Below are 13758 nucleotides of genomic sequence, written 5' to 3' on the forward strand. Positions count from 1 at the left end.
TTTCAGAATATTGAAAACACCTTTTGAGAAAGAGAAAAATCCACTTTCATAATTATTTCACATGTATACATTTTCCAATATTTGTAATCATAGGATAAACATTTGTATTCTGCAATTCACTCATGAATGCTTCCCTATACTTCTGTGTGGTCTTGTTAGAGGCATTATAGCTGAATGGATACAAGGCGGGCGGTGTGGTTGAATTTGGCCCCTTGTTAACTAAAGGGTGATCCAGAGGGAATTACTTAGCCTCTCAGTTTCTCATCTCTTCAGCGGGGATAACAAAACCCTCCCAAGGTTGTTGTGAGGATTAAAATGTGATAAGAAAACACACACTTATAAATATATCTGCTTTGGCAGAGGAGCCCATCAGCAGGGTCGTTTTGCTGAGTGTGTGTGTGCTTTCTATGCTACCATAAAAGAAGCAAAAAAAGAGGCACGTGGTTAAGCTCTCAGGGGGTGGATTCCGCCAGTCTTATTTCAATTCCTTTTGCAAGAAGAGCTCAGAATCACAACAAGGAAACTAACCCCAAAGATGAATCTGGCATGTAAACTCTTAGCCAGCTTCCTTTTGATTTTCTTCTTTTCCTCCAAAGGTAAGTTGGTGTGTGGGCCTCCACTGCCACCATTAGAAGCTTCTTTGGAGACCCCGAAGTGACCGTAAGAGTCAAGAATTTGCAGCCCAGCTTCTCCTGCCAGTAAGTCTCAAGACCTCATAACTGTCTTGCTTTTTATAGGTGCAGTCTCTAAAAAGAATATCACCATCTTGGGTGCCCTGGAATGTGATATCAACCTGGACATTCCTGCTTTTCAAATGAGTAAGCATGTAGAAGATATACAATGGAGCAAAGGAAAAACCAAGATTGCAAAATTCAAAAATGGCAGTATGACTTTCCAGAAAGATAAAACATACGAGGTATTAAAAAATGGAACTCTGAAAATTAAACATCTGGAGAGAATTCATGACGGTACCTACAAGGTAGATGCATATGATAGTGATGGAAAAAATGTGTTGGAGGAAACATTTCATTTGAGCCTTCTAGGTAAGTCTTTGTTCCCTAAATTCCTTCATCTCATTATGGGTGCTGTTCAGCAGGTTGGGAAATAGCGTTTATGGAATGTCCCCAGCCTGACCTCGGCCTCAGCAGAGTCCTAAAGGAAATCTAATGCATCACTCCTGCCTCAGTGGAGGGCCAGCCCTGTGGGAGAGATGGAATCCACATGTGTGGAAATACACAGCTGATAGACCCTCAAGTCTATCTGCCTAGAACTCTCTCTTCAGTGGTTACGGGGCTATGGGGCTGAGTGAAAAACCTGGATTAAGGTGGCATTAATCAGAAGGAGGGGGCCAGGTGGGCAGAAGAAAAAGATGCCCATTCCAGGTGGATGACGAAGGGGTGAGTTAGGAGTCAGGCGGGGAGGGGGAGGCTGACTGGAGAGCAGTGGGTCTTCCATCTAGAGACAATTTCAAGCCAGGATGCCCTGAAGGAGTAGTTATATGGCAGGAAAGGGCTAGAAATAATGAATTTAAGGATGAACAGGCTTTGTTTCTGATCTGCTCAACATCAGAGTGATAAAAGGTGGAAGATGATTTTTGCTGACATTTGCAGAAAATACACAAGGTGTGGCCTTAAATGTCTATGCATGTACTGGGAGCGCAAGAGTGGATATTGAAGATGGAGGCAAGAAGACTAGCTAGGAAGCCCTGCTATAGTCCAAGCGAAGTGGGGAGGGGCTGGTTCGTGATTCTTAACCCTGGTTGCATGTTAGAATCAACTGAGATGCTATTAGAAGTTGCCGGTGCCAGGTCCTAGCCCAGACCAATTAAATCAGAATTTTTTAGCATGGGATGTGGGCATCAGTAGGTTCTAAAATTCCCCAGGTGATTCTAATGAGCAACCAAAGCTGGTGATCTCTGGCTTAGCCTAAAGGGTACCTGTAAAATAAGGAAGAACGAATATGCTGAGGGTCATATGTGGAGAAGAGACATTTGAGACGGCTTGGGTGCAGGAGAGAGGAAAGAGAAAGTGGAACTGAAGGGACATTCAAGTTAAAAGTCCAGGAGACGCCTGGCAGTGGGTGATTAGAAGCGAAAAGAGGAAGCTGCATTGGTTTGTAGAGGAAGAAGGAAGCCCAGCACAAGCACAAGCCAGAGATTCAGTGAGCAAATAAACATTTCTGTGCTTCACACAGGAAGTGTCGCCAGAGGCAGGGCCCCCTCCTGCCTCGGTCACCCTCCAGCCCTGTTCGCTGCCAACACGTGGACCTGGCAGCAGCCCCACTCCAACAATCCCAGGCAGTGTTAACTCCCATGCAAGTGACAACTTTCCATACCCTGTCCTGCAACCTCGAATGGAGAGTACCTTCCAGAAATGGGGTGGGACGGAGAATGGAGCCAGAAGGGGCCCCTGATCATGGGCTTCGGGCACCGCAGCTCTCATGACTCCTGCCAGCCTGGCTCAAGTGTTGTGTTTTGCACATGAACCTCAGGTTTGTGTCTCATTTAGTATTGTAGTGATGATAATGGCTACCAGCCAGGGGTCAGGAGCTTGGCTGACATGATCTTGTTTAAGGCTCCCAATGATCCTGAGAGGTGGTTGTGGTTATCCCCTTATTATCTACATCTATAAGGAAATTATCTGTAAGGAAGCAGAAGGGAATTGTCCAAAGTCTCACCACTTGATGGGAGCAAAGTCAGGATCCAAAATCAGGGCTTCTTTTAGCAAGGATGGTGACTTTTTTTTTCCCCCAAAAAGCTCTATTGAGATACAATTCACATACCATAAAATTCACTTATTTAAAGTGTACAATTCAATAGCTTTTAGTATATTCACAGAGTTGTGCAACCATCGCCACAATCAATTTTAGAACATTTTCAGTACGCCCCCCCCCAAAAAAACCCCACACTCCTTGGCCAAATAACAGAGATCTTTCCATGACACAAGAACCACCTATCTGTGTGTGTGTGTGTGTGTGTGTGTGCACACGTGAGTCAATGTCACACAGCATCCTAACTCAGTTTGTGGTCCGGTCACCATTACTTGCCTCATGGCCTAGGGCAAATTCTCTATCTGCTCTGAATCTGATTTTCATAGTAATAACTCCGTGGGATATTCAGTGAGACAGGGCTTCAATGAGACAACTAAGGAAAGGTGCCCTTCTCTCCTGGGGCACGGTACCTATTTGCTCAATGCCCATGCCCTCCCCCATCTCTTTGTTTTTCCAAGCTTCTCACAGATTCAGTCTTGGTACCCACATCTCCTTACGGCGAGGGCTGCTGCCAATGCCTGGAGAGGCAATAGAAAGCCCCTTAAGAGCAGATGTTAGTGGAGAAGGAGTTAATCCTAGCAACTTCGAATTAAGGAGTCCTCATCTCTGAGTTGTGGCCCCACTTGCCCTGGCTGTGCCTCTGGTAGGAAGCTCTCTTACAGAGAGGATCTGTACAAAGCTGGGACCGCAAGAGGCTGCTCACCCCTGTGTCCTTTACATTAGTGAAATCCTGAGAAAGATTTAAAAGTCCCCAGCAGTAAGTTACTACTTAAATTAAGAACACATCATTTAAAAAGATGGTGGAGATATATATTTATTGATATTCATAAAGGAAAGAATTTCATAATAGATCAGTAAAGAAAAAAGGCAGACTACAAAGTCATATGATCCAGTTTTAGTTTTTAAAACTTTATATGTGTACGTATGCATAGAAAACATCTGGTTGAGATATACATCAAAACATTAATAATTATTGACTCTGGGTAGTGGAATTGCAAGTGATTTTCAATCTTCTTGAAACGTGTTTTTTATTTTATCAATTTTTACAATGATCGGATCTTACTCTTATAAATAGAGAAAAAGAATATTTCCATTTTGAAAAGGCAAGTGAACTCCTTGACTCAGCCCCTAGACTGCGTACTGAGCCTGTCTGGTATGGTCATATTTCTCCATCCTCTTCATTCCCGGTCACGCAGACGCCCAGGACGGGAAGGAAACAATTTCTGCTTGCCTATGTATTGGGACAGAAACGAAATTTGGTGGGAAAGTTCACGGAGAAGATGTCACTGCCTGCGAGTCAGGGAGGGAGGAGATCACTGAAAAATAAGCTGCCATCTGCACGAGTGGACAGAAACTGAGAGAGAAAGGTGGCAAGTCCGGGGAAAGAGCGTAAAGGATGAGGGAAAGAACAGAGGAGAAAAAGGAGCTGGTCACACAGCTGGGAAGTGGTGGAGTGGGGTTTGGACCTGGCCTGTCTGACGCCAAGGCCTTTTCTTTTATGATGCAGCCTTTGAATCTTATCATGTCAGAAAAGGAGAGGCAGGGAGTTTATGATTATGAATGTACCGACTATCACCAATAACGTCAGTACCTAACAATTTGCCAAGGGCTTTGTCACATGTTGTCCTTGTTGTGACATGGGGCATGTCTTTCTTATCCTTCTCTTATAGATGAGGTCCAGCAGGGCAGAGTGGGTGGCCAAGCATCTTTCGATGGAGATCGGGGCTGGTGCTCCAGAGCTTGAGATGCACACCCGGCCCTCTGCTCCCAGGACCCTGATGGGCGGTTGAGGGAGGAGGGTTTCATTTGTGACCAAGGCCCCAGGCCATACATGTAAGGATGCCTCAGGGGAGGCTTCCTGGCTGCTCTCGAAATGTGCTCCCTCCATCTCCTGAGTGAGTGCGGATCAGGATGTGGTCACCCTCTGACCCGTACTATCGAACTTGGATGCGGAACGGTGAGCTGCTGTCCTGCTCTGCCATATATTAGTGGGGGCCCTTAGACCACCCACTTACTCTCTCAGAGCCCTGGGCATTTATCTGCAAATGGGAAAAAAAAAATATCAGCCTCTCTGTTTGTTTGGATTAAATGGTATCATGTAAGTGAAAACATTTTAAGGTAGAAAACAGCACATAAACACTTGGTATGATATATTTTTTGCTGATATAATGTATCTATGAACTTTACCGGAGATCAATTTGTTCTGAGTGTGCTGTATAAATAAAATAAAATAAAAACGATTGTTGAAAATAGCTAGGGGGTCTTTGAAATTGTTCCCTGGTCCCAAACTGATTCCATTTCCCCTCTATAAATAGGTACATCTATTAAAATCAGAAAATCGCCTCACATGAATTGGATCTTTATTTTCTTTTCAGAGATGGTCTCAAAACCTAATATCTCCTGGAGCTGCACCAACACCACCCTGACCTGCGAGGTGACAAAAGGAACTGACTTTGAGTTAAAACTCTATCTAAATGGGAGAATGATCCAAAAAAGTTCTCGCAAAGTCCTCGTATACAAGTGGGCCAGCAACCAAATTGCGTCCTTCAAGTGCACAGCCAATAACACAGTCAGCGAGGAAAGCAGCTCGGTGGTCATCAGGTGTACAGGTGCGTGGCGGGCGCTGGTCAGACGTCCCAAGTTCACATCACACACACCTTCTGCCAGGCCCACGGCGACGGGCCACTCCAGGGCTCAGGTGCCTGGGCTGGGAGGCAGCCTGGGCTCAGGATGAGAACTGAAGACACACCTCCAGGGAACCTTCAAGGGGAGCCTTCGAGTAGATGGTGTTCTGTAGTTACCCACTCAGGCCTGCTCCCACCCAGCACGATTTAACCTCAGGCAGTTAAAAAGATCCTCTTCTGGGAGAAAGAATTGCCAAATTGAAGAGGTGGAAGGAGCTGTAGAGGTTACCTCATGCAAACCCCCATTTCCCAGAGAGGCAAACTGACTTGCCCAAGGGACCACGGTTTCGACTCACAGGGTAATGATCGAGAAGGGAGCAAACAAGATTCCTTTTGGGAGGGGAGACGGCCAGCACTTCCTGTCAGAGGCAAAGGTACAAGGACTGTGGAAACCCAGGAGTTAGGGGTATGGGGGGAGGAAGGCTCAAGGCCAGGGAGGATCATGGACACAGTGAGGTGATGCTCCTCCTGCCGCAGAGCGGACAGCACGGTGTTGGCGCCAGCACGAGGAAGTCCAGAAGCTCCGAGAGTCTAAGCTCTTCTCTGGTGTCCCAGCTTGACATGACCCCTAGACTTAACTTTTGAGAGCTGGCCTGCTCGAGTGCTCGAGCTCTGGGAGCCAGAGGCCTGGACTTCTAGTTTGGGTCTGTGCAAACTTAATGAGATAACCTGACCAGAATTCCTTCCCTGTCTCTGGGTTTCAGCCTCCTGGTCCACAAAGAAAATGAGGCCTGTGATCCCCAAGAGTTACTAGTCTGATACTCTTTGACTATCTTTCCAGTGCTGTCTGGTCAAACCCCCTGAAGGGAAACTGAGTACAAACAGTTATTTGGCCAGAGGTCCTGAGTTTCTACAGTAACTATGGCTGGTCAGTGATGTTAGGAAGCAGCCCTGAGTTGGTGTGAAGTCAGAAGTGAGGCTTTTTTGCATATGCTTTGAATGACTTATCTATTGCTGCATAACTGATTACCCCACGTTTAGTTATTATCGCACGGTTTCCACGCATCATGAATCTGGGAGGGACTTAGCTGGGTGGTTCTGGCTCAGAGTCTTTCATAGGGGCTGCAGGCATGTCACTCATGTCCAAGCTCAGCCATGTGGGCCATTGAGCTGCTCACAATATGGCAGCTCGCTTCCCTCAGAGCAATCTAAGAGAGCAAGAACGAGTGCCTGAGACAAAAGCCGGGATCTTTTTATAACTTGATCTCAGATGTGATATATAGCCCATCACTTCTGCCACGTTCCAGTGATTAGAAGCAACTCAATGAGTCCAGTCCATGTTCAGCTGGAGGGGATTACCTAAAGGAGGGAACACCAGGAGGCAGAGACCCTTGGGGGTCACCTTAGAGTCTGCCAACCACACACTCAAACCAGCATCACTTCACCCTGTCATGTTTGCCCCGCAGCCGTCCCTCCACGTGCCCCCATAACGAAGGCACAGCGAATGAAGCGGCCTCTCCTTGACTTCCCACCTTCTTTTCCACTTTGAGGAGGTGCTTGATTAGAGTTGCCAGATATAGCAAATAAAAAGACAGTATAGAGTCATGTATCACTTAACGCCGGGGATACGTTCTCAGAACTGTGTTGCCAAGCGATTTTGTGGTTGTGCGAACATCACAGAGCGCACTTCACAAAGCCGCAGGGTATAGCCTACTACGCACCTAGGCTACATGGTACAGTCTTATGGGGCCACCGTCGTATATGTGGTCTGTTGTTGACTAAGATGTCGTTCTGCAGTGCATGACTGTACATATGTTCTAAATGTTGCATGGGACATACTTATACTAAAAGTTATTCGTTCTTTCATTCAATTTTAACTGGGAATCCTGCATTGTATCTGGCAACGCAACTCCAAGTTTATTATAACTAGATCCCACCAGTATAAAAATGTGGTGCAATAGGGAGGGAGGGAAGGAGGGGGAGCCGCGGGAAAAGCTGAGGTTCTAAGACTGGAACGTTCATGTCCCTTACTCTGTGGTGCAGAGCAGGAGCTGGCCCCAAAAGGGCCACTCAAGAGACGGGAGGAACACCCGGGGGAGATTGGGGAGGAGCAGACTGCTCTGGAAGACTGAAAGGAATCCGGACACTTCATCCTAAAAGGCCAGGGCCGAGAGGAGCAATGATCAGACTAACCATTTGGCTCAGAAAAGGTGAGTAAATACTGAGAACCAAGCTACTAGGAGGAAGCAGCAGCTTTGGACACATGAGGACTCTACCACATAAACTTTCGGGCGCCTTATCTCCAAGAGCGAGCGCAGAGAGGAGTGTGGTTGGATTTAGAGACTGTGAAGATGGAGTTTTGAATGACAGAGACTCAGCTGCTTCCGAGACAAGCTGGAACGTTCTCCCACGGAAAGTACCACCAGGCACCCCAGAGGGCTGCACTGGACAACCTGCGAAGAGACTGTGGGAGGCGTTCCCACCTCGCTCAATGTGCCCAAGATAAGGGAGTGGCCGCCCTGCGTGAGGACTCGAGAGAAGACGAGCTGGTGGCTGCCCAGCTCAGCCACGTGCTCCCCGCTTGTTCCAGGCCTGCGCTGATGCACCCGGATGAGGCCCTGGGAAGTCCTTGGCTCAGCCAGATGTAGACTCAGCAGCCCCAGCCCTTCCTCCAGGCCGGCAGAGCTTCCAGAACCCAGATCCTCGCTTGGCCCAGTTTCACAGCAGTTTAGGATTCTGCCTCTCCTTGTGGAAACCGCTTCCTCCCCAGAGCGTAAAAAGGTGTGTCACTGGCAGGCAAAGAATGGGTCAGAGAGAGACGTGAGGAAAGAAAGCAAGGATCAACAAGCCCCTGCAGCCTACAAGGCTGTGCAGTTGGGTTTCTGGGCCTCTGGCTTGCTCCCGGGGCCCCTCCTGGGCTTCACGTATAATAGAATCTTCCTAGGGATGTTTGGGTGAAGAAAGGTTCCCTTGTGATGCTGGGCTGGGCTCATAGTTTGTCCTCCAGGTGTCCGAGTCCCCTGACACCTGGCTCAGGCTGCTGCCTCTCTAACTGCCGTTGGCTCACAAAGGGCAGACAGCCCATCGGCCCTCTCTGGAAACAGCTTCCAGAAATGCCAGTGCACAGAGCTCTACTAAGAGCAGGACTTTACCTTTCTGTGTTGTTTTACAGTTTACAAAGCACTTTCACATCTATTATCTGATTAACTTCCAACAGTCACCCGTGACATAAGTTTCATTATCTCCATTTGACAACGGAAGGAACAAGCTCAGAGAGGTCTAGTAACTTGCCAAAAGTCCTACAGCTCTTGCCTAGGAAAGCCTGCACTCAAACCCATTTCTCTGAACACTGAGTCCCTGTCATCTTCATTGCATTACGTGACCAAAGCTCTGCGAGCTGAAGATGAAGTCCTCTGCTGCTGCTAACTCACCGTGTGTCTCAGTTTCTCTCACAGGCCAGGAAACACCTGTGAGGGGGTGCTTACTGGGAGGTCAGGGGGCTGGGCTGAACAAGTGGAACTTTTACCCTGAGTCTCTAGAAACTGCCTGGTCAAGAGGGTGAGAAAAAAAATTGTGGTGTAGGAAGGCAGCCAGAGATGAAGCTGGATAAACACTGCAGCAACCTCGAGACCATGGGCTGCTTAAAAGAACCACTCAGCCACACATGCGGCGTGGCCTCAGGCAAACTCATCCTCCCTCTCTGGGCCCTGTTGGTGAAACTAGATTGTCTCTAAACCTCTTCTCAGATCTAAAGTGCTGTGCCGTTCTTTCCCATGGGCGGCAGTAGGCGGTGCCCTGGCACATGAAGAATCAGGCATTTCTAGGCCGGGAGAGCAGTTCCCTAAGGAGCCTTCTGAGGGGGCTTATCCTGGACACTGCGCCCTTTCACAAATTGGCTGAGTTCATCGCCCTCCATGAGCCTGGCCTTTATGAGGTTGATAAGTCTCATGAGGCTCTTTTAGCTGATAATGTGGGAGGTGGGAGCCCTTGGCCAGAAGACGAGATGCCCCTCTGCCCAGGCCCGCCCCCGCCAGCCCCCTTCTGTTTCTCTTGCAGAGAAAGGTCTGGATATCTATCTCATCAGTGGCATCTGTGGAGGCGGCATCATCCTCTTTGTCTTTTTGGCACTACTCATTTTCTACATCAGCAAGAGGAAAAAACAGAACTCTCGGAGAAATGGTAAGCTCCTCTCTTCTGTCCCACCATGGGCCGGGCAAAATCCCCATGGCCACAACTCATGGAGATGACACTTTGATTCTGGAAAGAAAATAATGGAGACGAGCAGTTTCAGAATGTCACGATTGTAAGTGGCGGTTACAGTTTGTTCCATTTTGTGGTTAGCTTGATTTTTGAAAAACAGATTCTCAGTGGTGACACTGTGGGAGTTCTGAGAAGCTGAATCCAGGTCGGCCTCATTGGAATCCACCAGCTGAGGCCGATGCAGGGGAAGGCTGTGTGGACGTATTTTGAGTGAGCCACTCTACGTGGGTAGAAAGATTAGCTTCAAAACACCATTTCTATGAACAAACATCTTGTGCTCTCCTGAGCGGATGGCCCAAGGTGTGCTGAGGACCAAGCACCCAGGAACATCGTAACATTTCATAGCATCGGGGACTCATGGGAACACACTTTGTTCTAAAACCAAGCGGTCACAGCGCCTTTTCCGATTTGCTGTTCAGAGGGGATGTGTTAGGGCTGGGACTGTTTCTTCCTCAAATCAGGCCTGTCCGACAACCCGCCAAGAATGAAAACGATATGCTCATAAGTAGGGAGTTGGCTCAAGGAGCATCCAGGCCACCAAGGTGGCATGTTCAGATAATGACACACCCGGTGTCTCTACGGGCGCTGTGATGGGGGTGTAGAGACGCCACACTGCAGGTGGGTCCAGCAGGGGGCGTTCAGCCATCAGCAGGACAAGCAGCCAGGTGGGCCGGCCCCTCGGGTTCTGTGCAATCTCACATTCGCAGCAGGGCTGGGCCCTCTCGCTCTGGGTCTGTGACTAGAGTAGGCCCAGCACGCCCATGCCAGCTGCCTCCAGTACCACCCAGAAGGACCTGGTCTGCACCTCCCCAGGCAGTGGTGGCCTCGGGCCACCTTGGGATTTGGCTTCCTTACTTCAGACTTCTTTCCTTGGGTCTCCTTCAAGCCACTGCCCCTCAGCACCATGTCCCGCCACACGACTGCCCCCAGCATGGCCCCATGCTTCCACCACCATCTTTTGCACACTCCCACCACAGTGGAACAGAATTGCTTGCTGAGTCCCATAGGCACCCACGGCTTCCTCACCTCTGAGCCCTGCTCAGGCTGTTCTCCACTTCCTTCCCCCTGCAAAGCCCCTTTCTCCATCACTTAATGGTCAAAGATCACATATTCTTCCAAGGTGGACCCCACGTGCCACCCACAACAAGGCAATCTCTGGTTTCTCCAGGCTGGAGTTCACCAGGCTAACGTGAGGATTAGCTCATGGTGACAAAGCAGTCACTTGTGCCAGGCACTAACGTCTGTAATACATGCTTTATATTCTTTATCTTGTCCAACTTTCTGAGTGATCTTATGAGACAAGTAATATTCATACAGATGAGGAAATTTAAGCTCAGTGAGGTTAAATGATTTCCCCCAAATCCTCTGGTCTGTAGGCTGAGTCAGGACTGAGGTGAGGTGAGCAAGGAGCCCAGGGTACAAAACTTAAGGAGACCCACCCGCTGAGGGTTGAGCCTACCCTTGCACAACCCTGAGAGTTCGGACCTCCTGAAATTCTGTGCCTGGGAGCCTTGCTTGCTTCCCTCTCATCCTGGCCCTGGGTGGAGTCACCGAGAGATGGAATGAGGGAGGAGGACATTGAGCCTGGAGCAGTTTCCTGGAGCTGATGTTTGGGCGGTGGCTGGAGTTACAGAGGAGTGTGCGCATGCTGAGGCCCACAGTCCTGCTCTGACCTGGCAGCTGCGCAGAGCCATCGCTAGCCTCATCTGTCCAAGCCAGCCTGAGGTCTCAGCCACCCGGCCACGCCCCACTCCTCCTCCCAGAACTCATGGGGCTCTTGGTCTGCACCTCTCTGGGGACCCTGGGCTCCTCCCAGACACTGACATTGTGATTTACAGTCCCAGTTCGTGTCACTTACTTGACTGTAGGCTCTCTGAGGGCAGTGTGTCTCAGTCATCATTGCCACTTAGCAATGGCACCTAATGCCTAGAAGATGGGGAATAGATGTTCAAAGAACAAATGAACAAAACAGTGGCTGAACAGACTAGCCAACAAATGGCCAGCCCAGGCTTGCCACGTATGGGACGAAAAAGGACTCTCCCAAGTCCCACAGATGGGAACTGGGGTGAGGGTCAAAGTCCCGTCCATGGCCCCCTGGCATGACCTCAGCTCCCTTGGGGCACCAAGGACAGCATGGAGGACATGTTTTTCCCCCTCTGTGTCCTTTTACTTTGTGTGCTTAGAGCACTCTGGCCTCTCGCATGTCAAAACCACATCATTTGACTTTGATTTCACATTCAAAGCCACCTGAGGCCAGACTTCCAGCAGCTGGAGTCACAGGGTGATGCTTCCTAAGCCGCACAGCCCTGTACCAGTGTGAACGGCCATCCAGTCACCCCAGGGAGAGCGTCCTCTTCCTAGCTCCCTCGGGAGCGCTGCAAGGATGGCCTTGGGCACAAGGACCGGAGTACCTGACTTGCAGGCCAAAGGAGGCCAGCGGGGCCAGCGGGGCGCTCCAGGCCGACAGCAGCTGAGCGTCTTGCAGACTTCCTGTGTGATTTTAAAATAGCAAAGGAAAACTACATTACTCTGAGTTGTGGGCCTGTCCTGATGGACTGCAGTCACACAAAACAGAGAATCCCGGAGGGGTGACCAGAGGAGCATTTGTTTTCCTTCCAAGCCAAGAAAACAGGGCTTGCTTATGAATTTATGAGAAACTAGTTAGTTTCTGCGGACTAAAATGCCCCTTGGATGTGCTCCAACCCCTCGCCGGAATGTGGGCTGCATTACAGCGGAACTGAGTGAAAGATCAATGGAGAAAGCCATCGGAAGGAAGGGAGTTACTAATGTCCCCTCTGACTCCTCAGATCCTATCACAAGGGCTCTAACCACCACGATGGGCTAGCTCTCAGGGCGTGGGCTCTAGGACCACACAGTGGCAGGGCTCTGGGGTCTGAGTGTCTGCTCTGTGCCGGGGAGACCCGAGCCCAAGGCCCTCCTCTCATGTCTCCTTGCCTCTGGCTCCCAGAGCTCTCTAAAGCCCTGGGCTCTCACTCTACCTTGCTAGTGGGCCTCCCATACAAGACCTGGGACCCTTAGAGGGTAGAGGTGGCTTCTGCTTCTTTATCACATCCCCCAAAGCAGCTGGCACGACACCTTGTCCATAGGAGGGATACTCAATAAATCATTCCATTGATTGTCTCTTGCCAAGATGAACTCTCTAGAGCTTTTGTTGTTACAGATGAAGAGCTGGAGATAAGAGCCCACAAAGTCATCTCCGAGGAAAGGGGCCGGAAGCCCCACCAAATTCCAGGGTCAACTCCTCTAAATCCAGCTGCATCCCAGCCTCCTCCACCACCTAGTCATCGTCCCCAGGCACCTGGTCATCGCCCCCAGGTACCTGGTCATCGCCCCCTTCCTCCTGGCCACCGTGTCCAGCACCAGCAGCAGAAGAGGCCAGCTCCTACCCCGGGCACACAAGCTCACCAGCAGAAAGGCCCTCCCCTCCCCAGGCCTCGAGTACAACCAAAACCTCCCCGTGGGGCCACAGAAAACTCGTAACTCTGTCTCCTGACACAGCTGTCCCCTTCCTCTAATGAAGGGTGTTCCACCAGTAGAACATTATTGCCTCCCGAGCTCGTGGGCCACAGCCACATCTGCACCTTCTAACTCAGCCACATGGTGTAATCTGGAGTCTGGAGTCTGTGGCCTCCTCATAGATCTCCACCATGCCAGGAAGTGAAAAACAAGGTTTAGGTTGTTGGGCGACCAAGCACAAAATCCTAGAGGTGGCCTCCTCGCTCTCTCGGATCACGTGCAGATGTGAGCCGTCGAGTGATGGCTGTGCCTGGGTCTCACCGCAAGCAGCCAGCCTGCTCAACAGACTCCTGGGTTTCCCATGTGCCTGGTGGACACTTGCCCAGTGTCTCGGGAGTAGAAGTAAAATAAAAGCTTTGACTTGACCCCAGTGTCCACTCATTGTAGAAAGGAGCCCAGCATCAGGCTGACGAATGAGAAAGAGGCTGGTTGGTGTGACAAAGGATCAAATTTGGTCACCCTCATTCACCCGGGCCACCTTCATCCCCACCACAGCAACTAAAACATGCTCCCCAGTTCTCAGCTGCAAAGCTAGCCCCACAACCTGCTAGTAGATTTGTATCATGAA

The 13758-nt window shown here is 49.8% G+C and overlaps 1 protein-coding gene across 1 annotated transcript; it reads left to right on the forward strand.

The window, feature by feature from the left end:
• Nucleotides 1–440: 440 nt before the first annotated feature.
• CD2 (CD2 molecule) lies at nt 441–13555 on the forward strand. Its single transcript, XM_014848261.3, has 5 exons — nt 441–596; nt 738–1043; nt 5145–5378; nt 9450–9572; nt 12835–13555. Exons 1-5 carry the CDS (start codon nt 536–538, stop codon nt 13152–13154), a joined length of 1044 nt encoding a protein of 347 aa, XP_014703747.2. The 5' UTR covers nt 441–535; the 3' UTR covers nt 13155–13555.
• The last annotated feature ends 203 nt before the right edge of the window (nt 13556–13758 follow it).

Source organism: Equus asinus, chromosome 16 (assembly GCF_041296235.1).
Source record: "Equus asinus isolate D_3611 breed Donkey chromosome 16, EquAss-T2T_v2, whole genome shotgun sequence".
Lineage (NCBI taxonomy): Eukaryota > Metazoa > Chordata > Mammalia > Perissodactyla > Equidae > Equus > Equus asinus.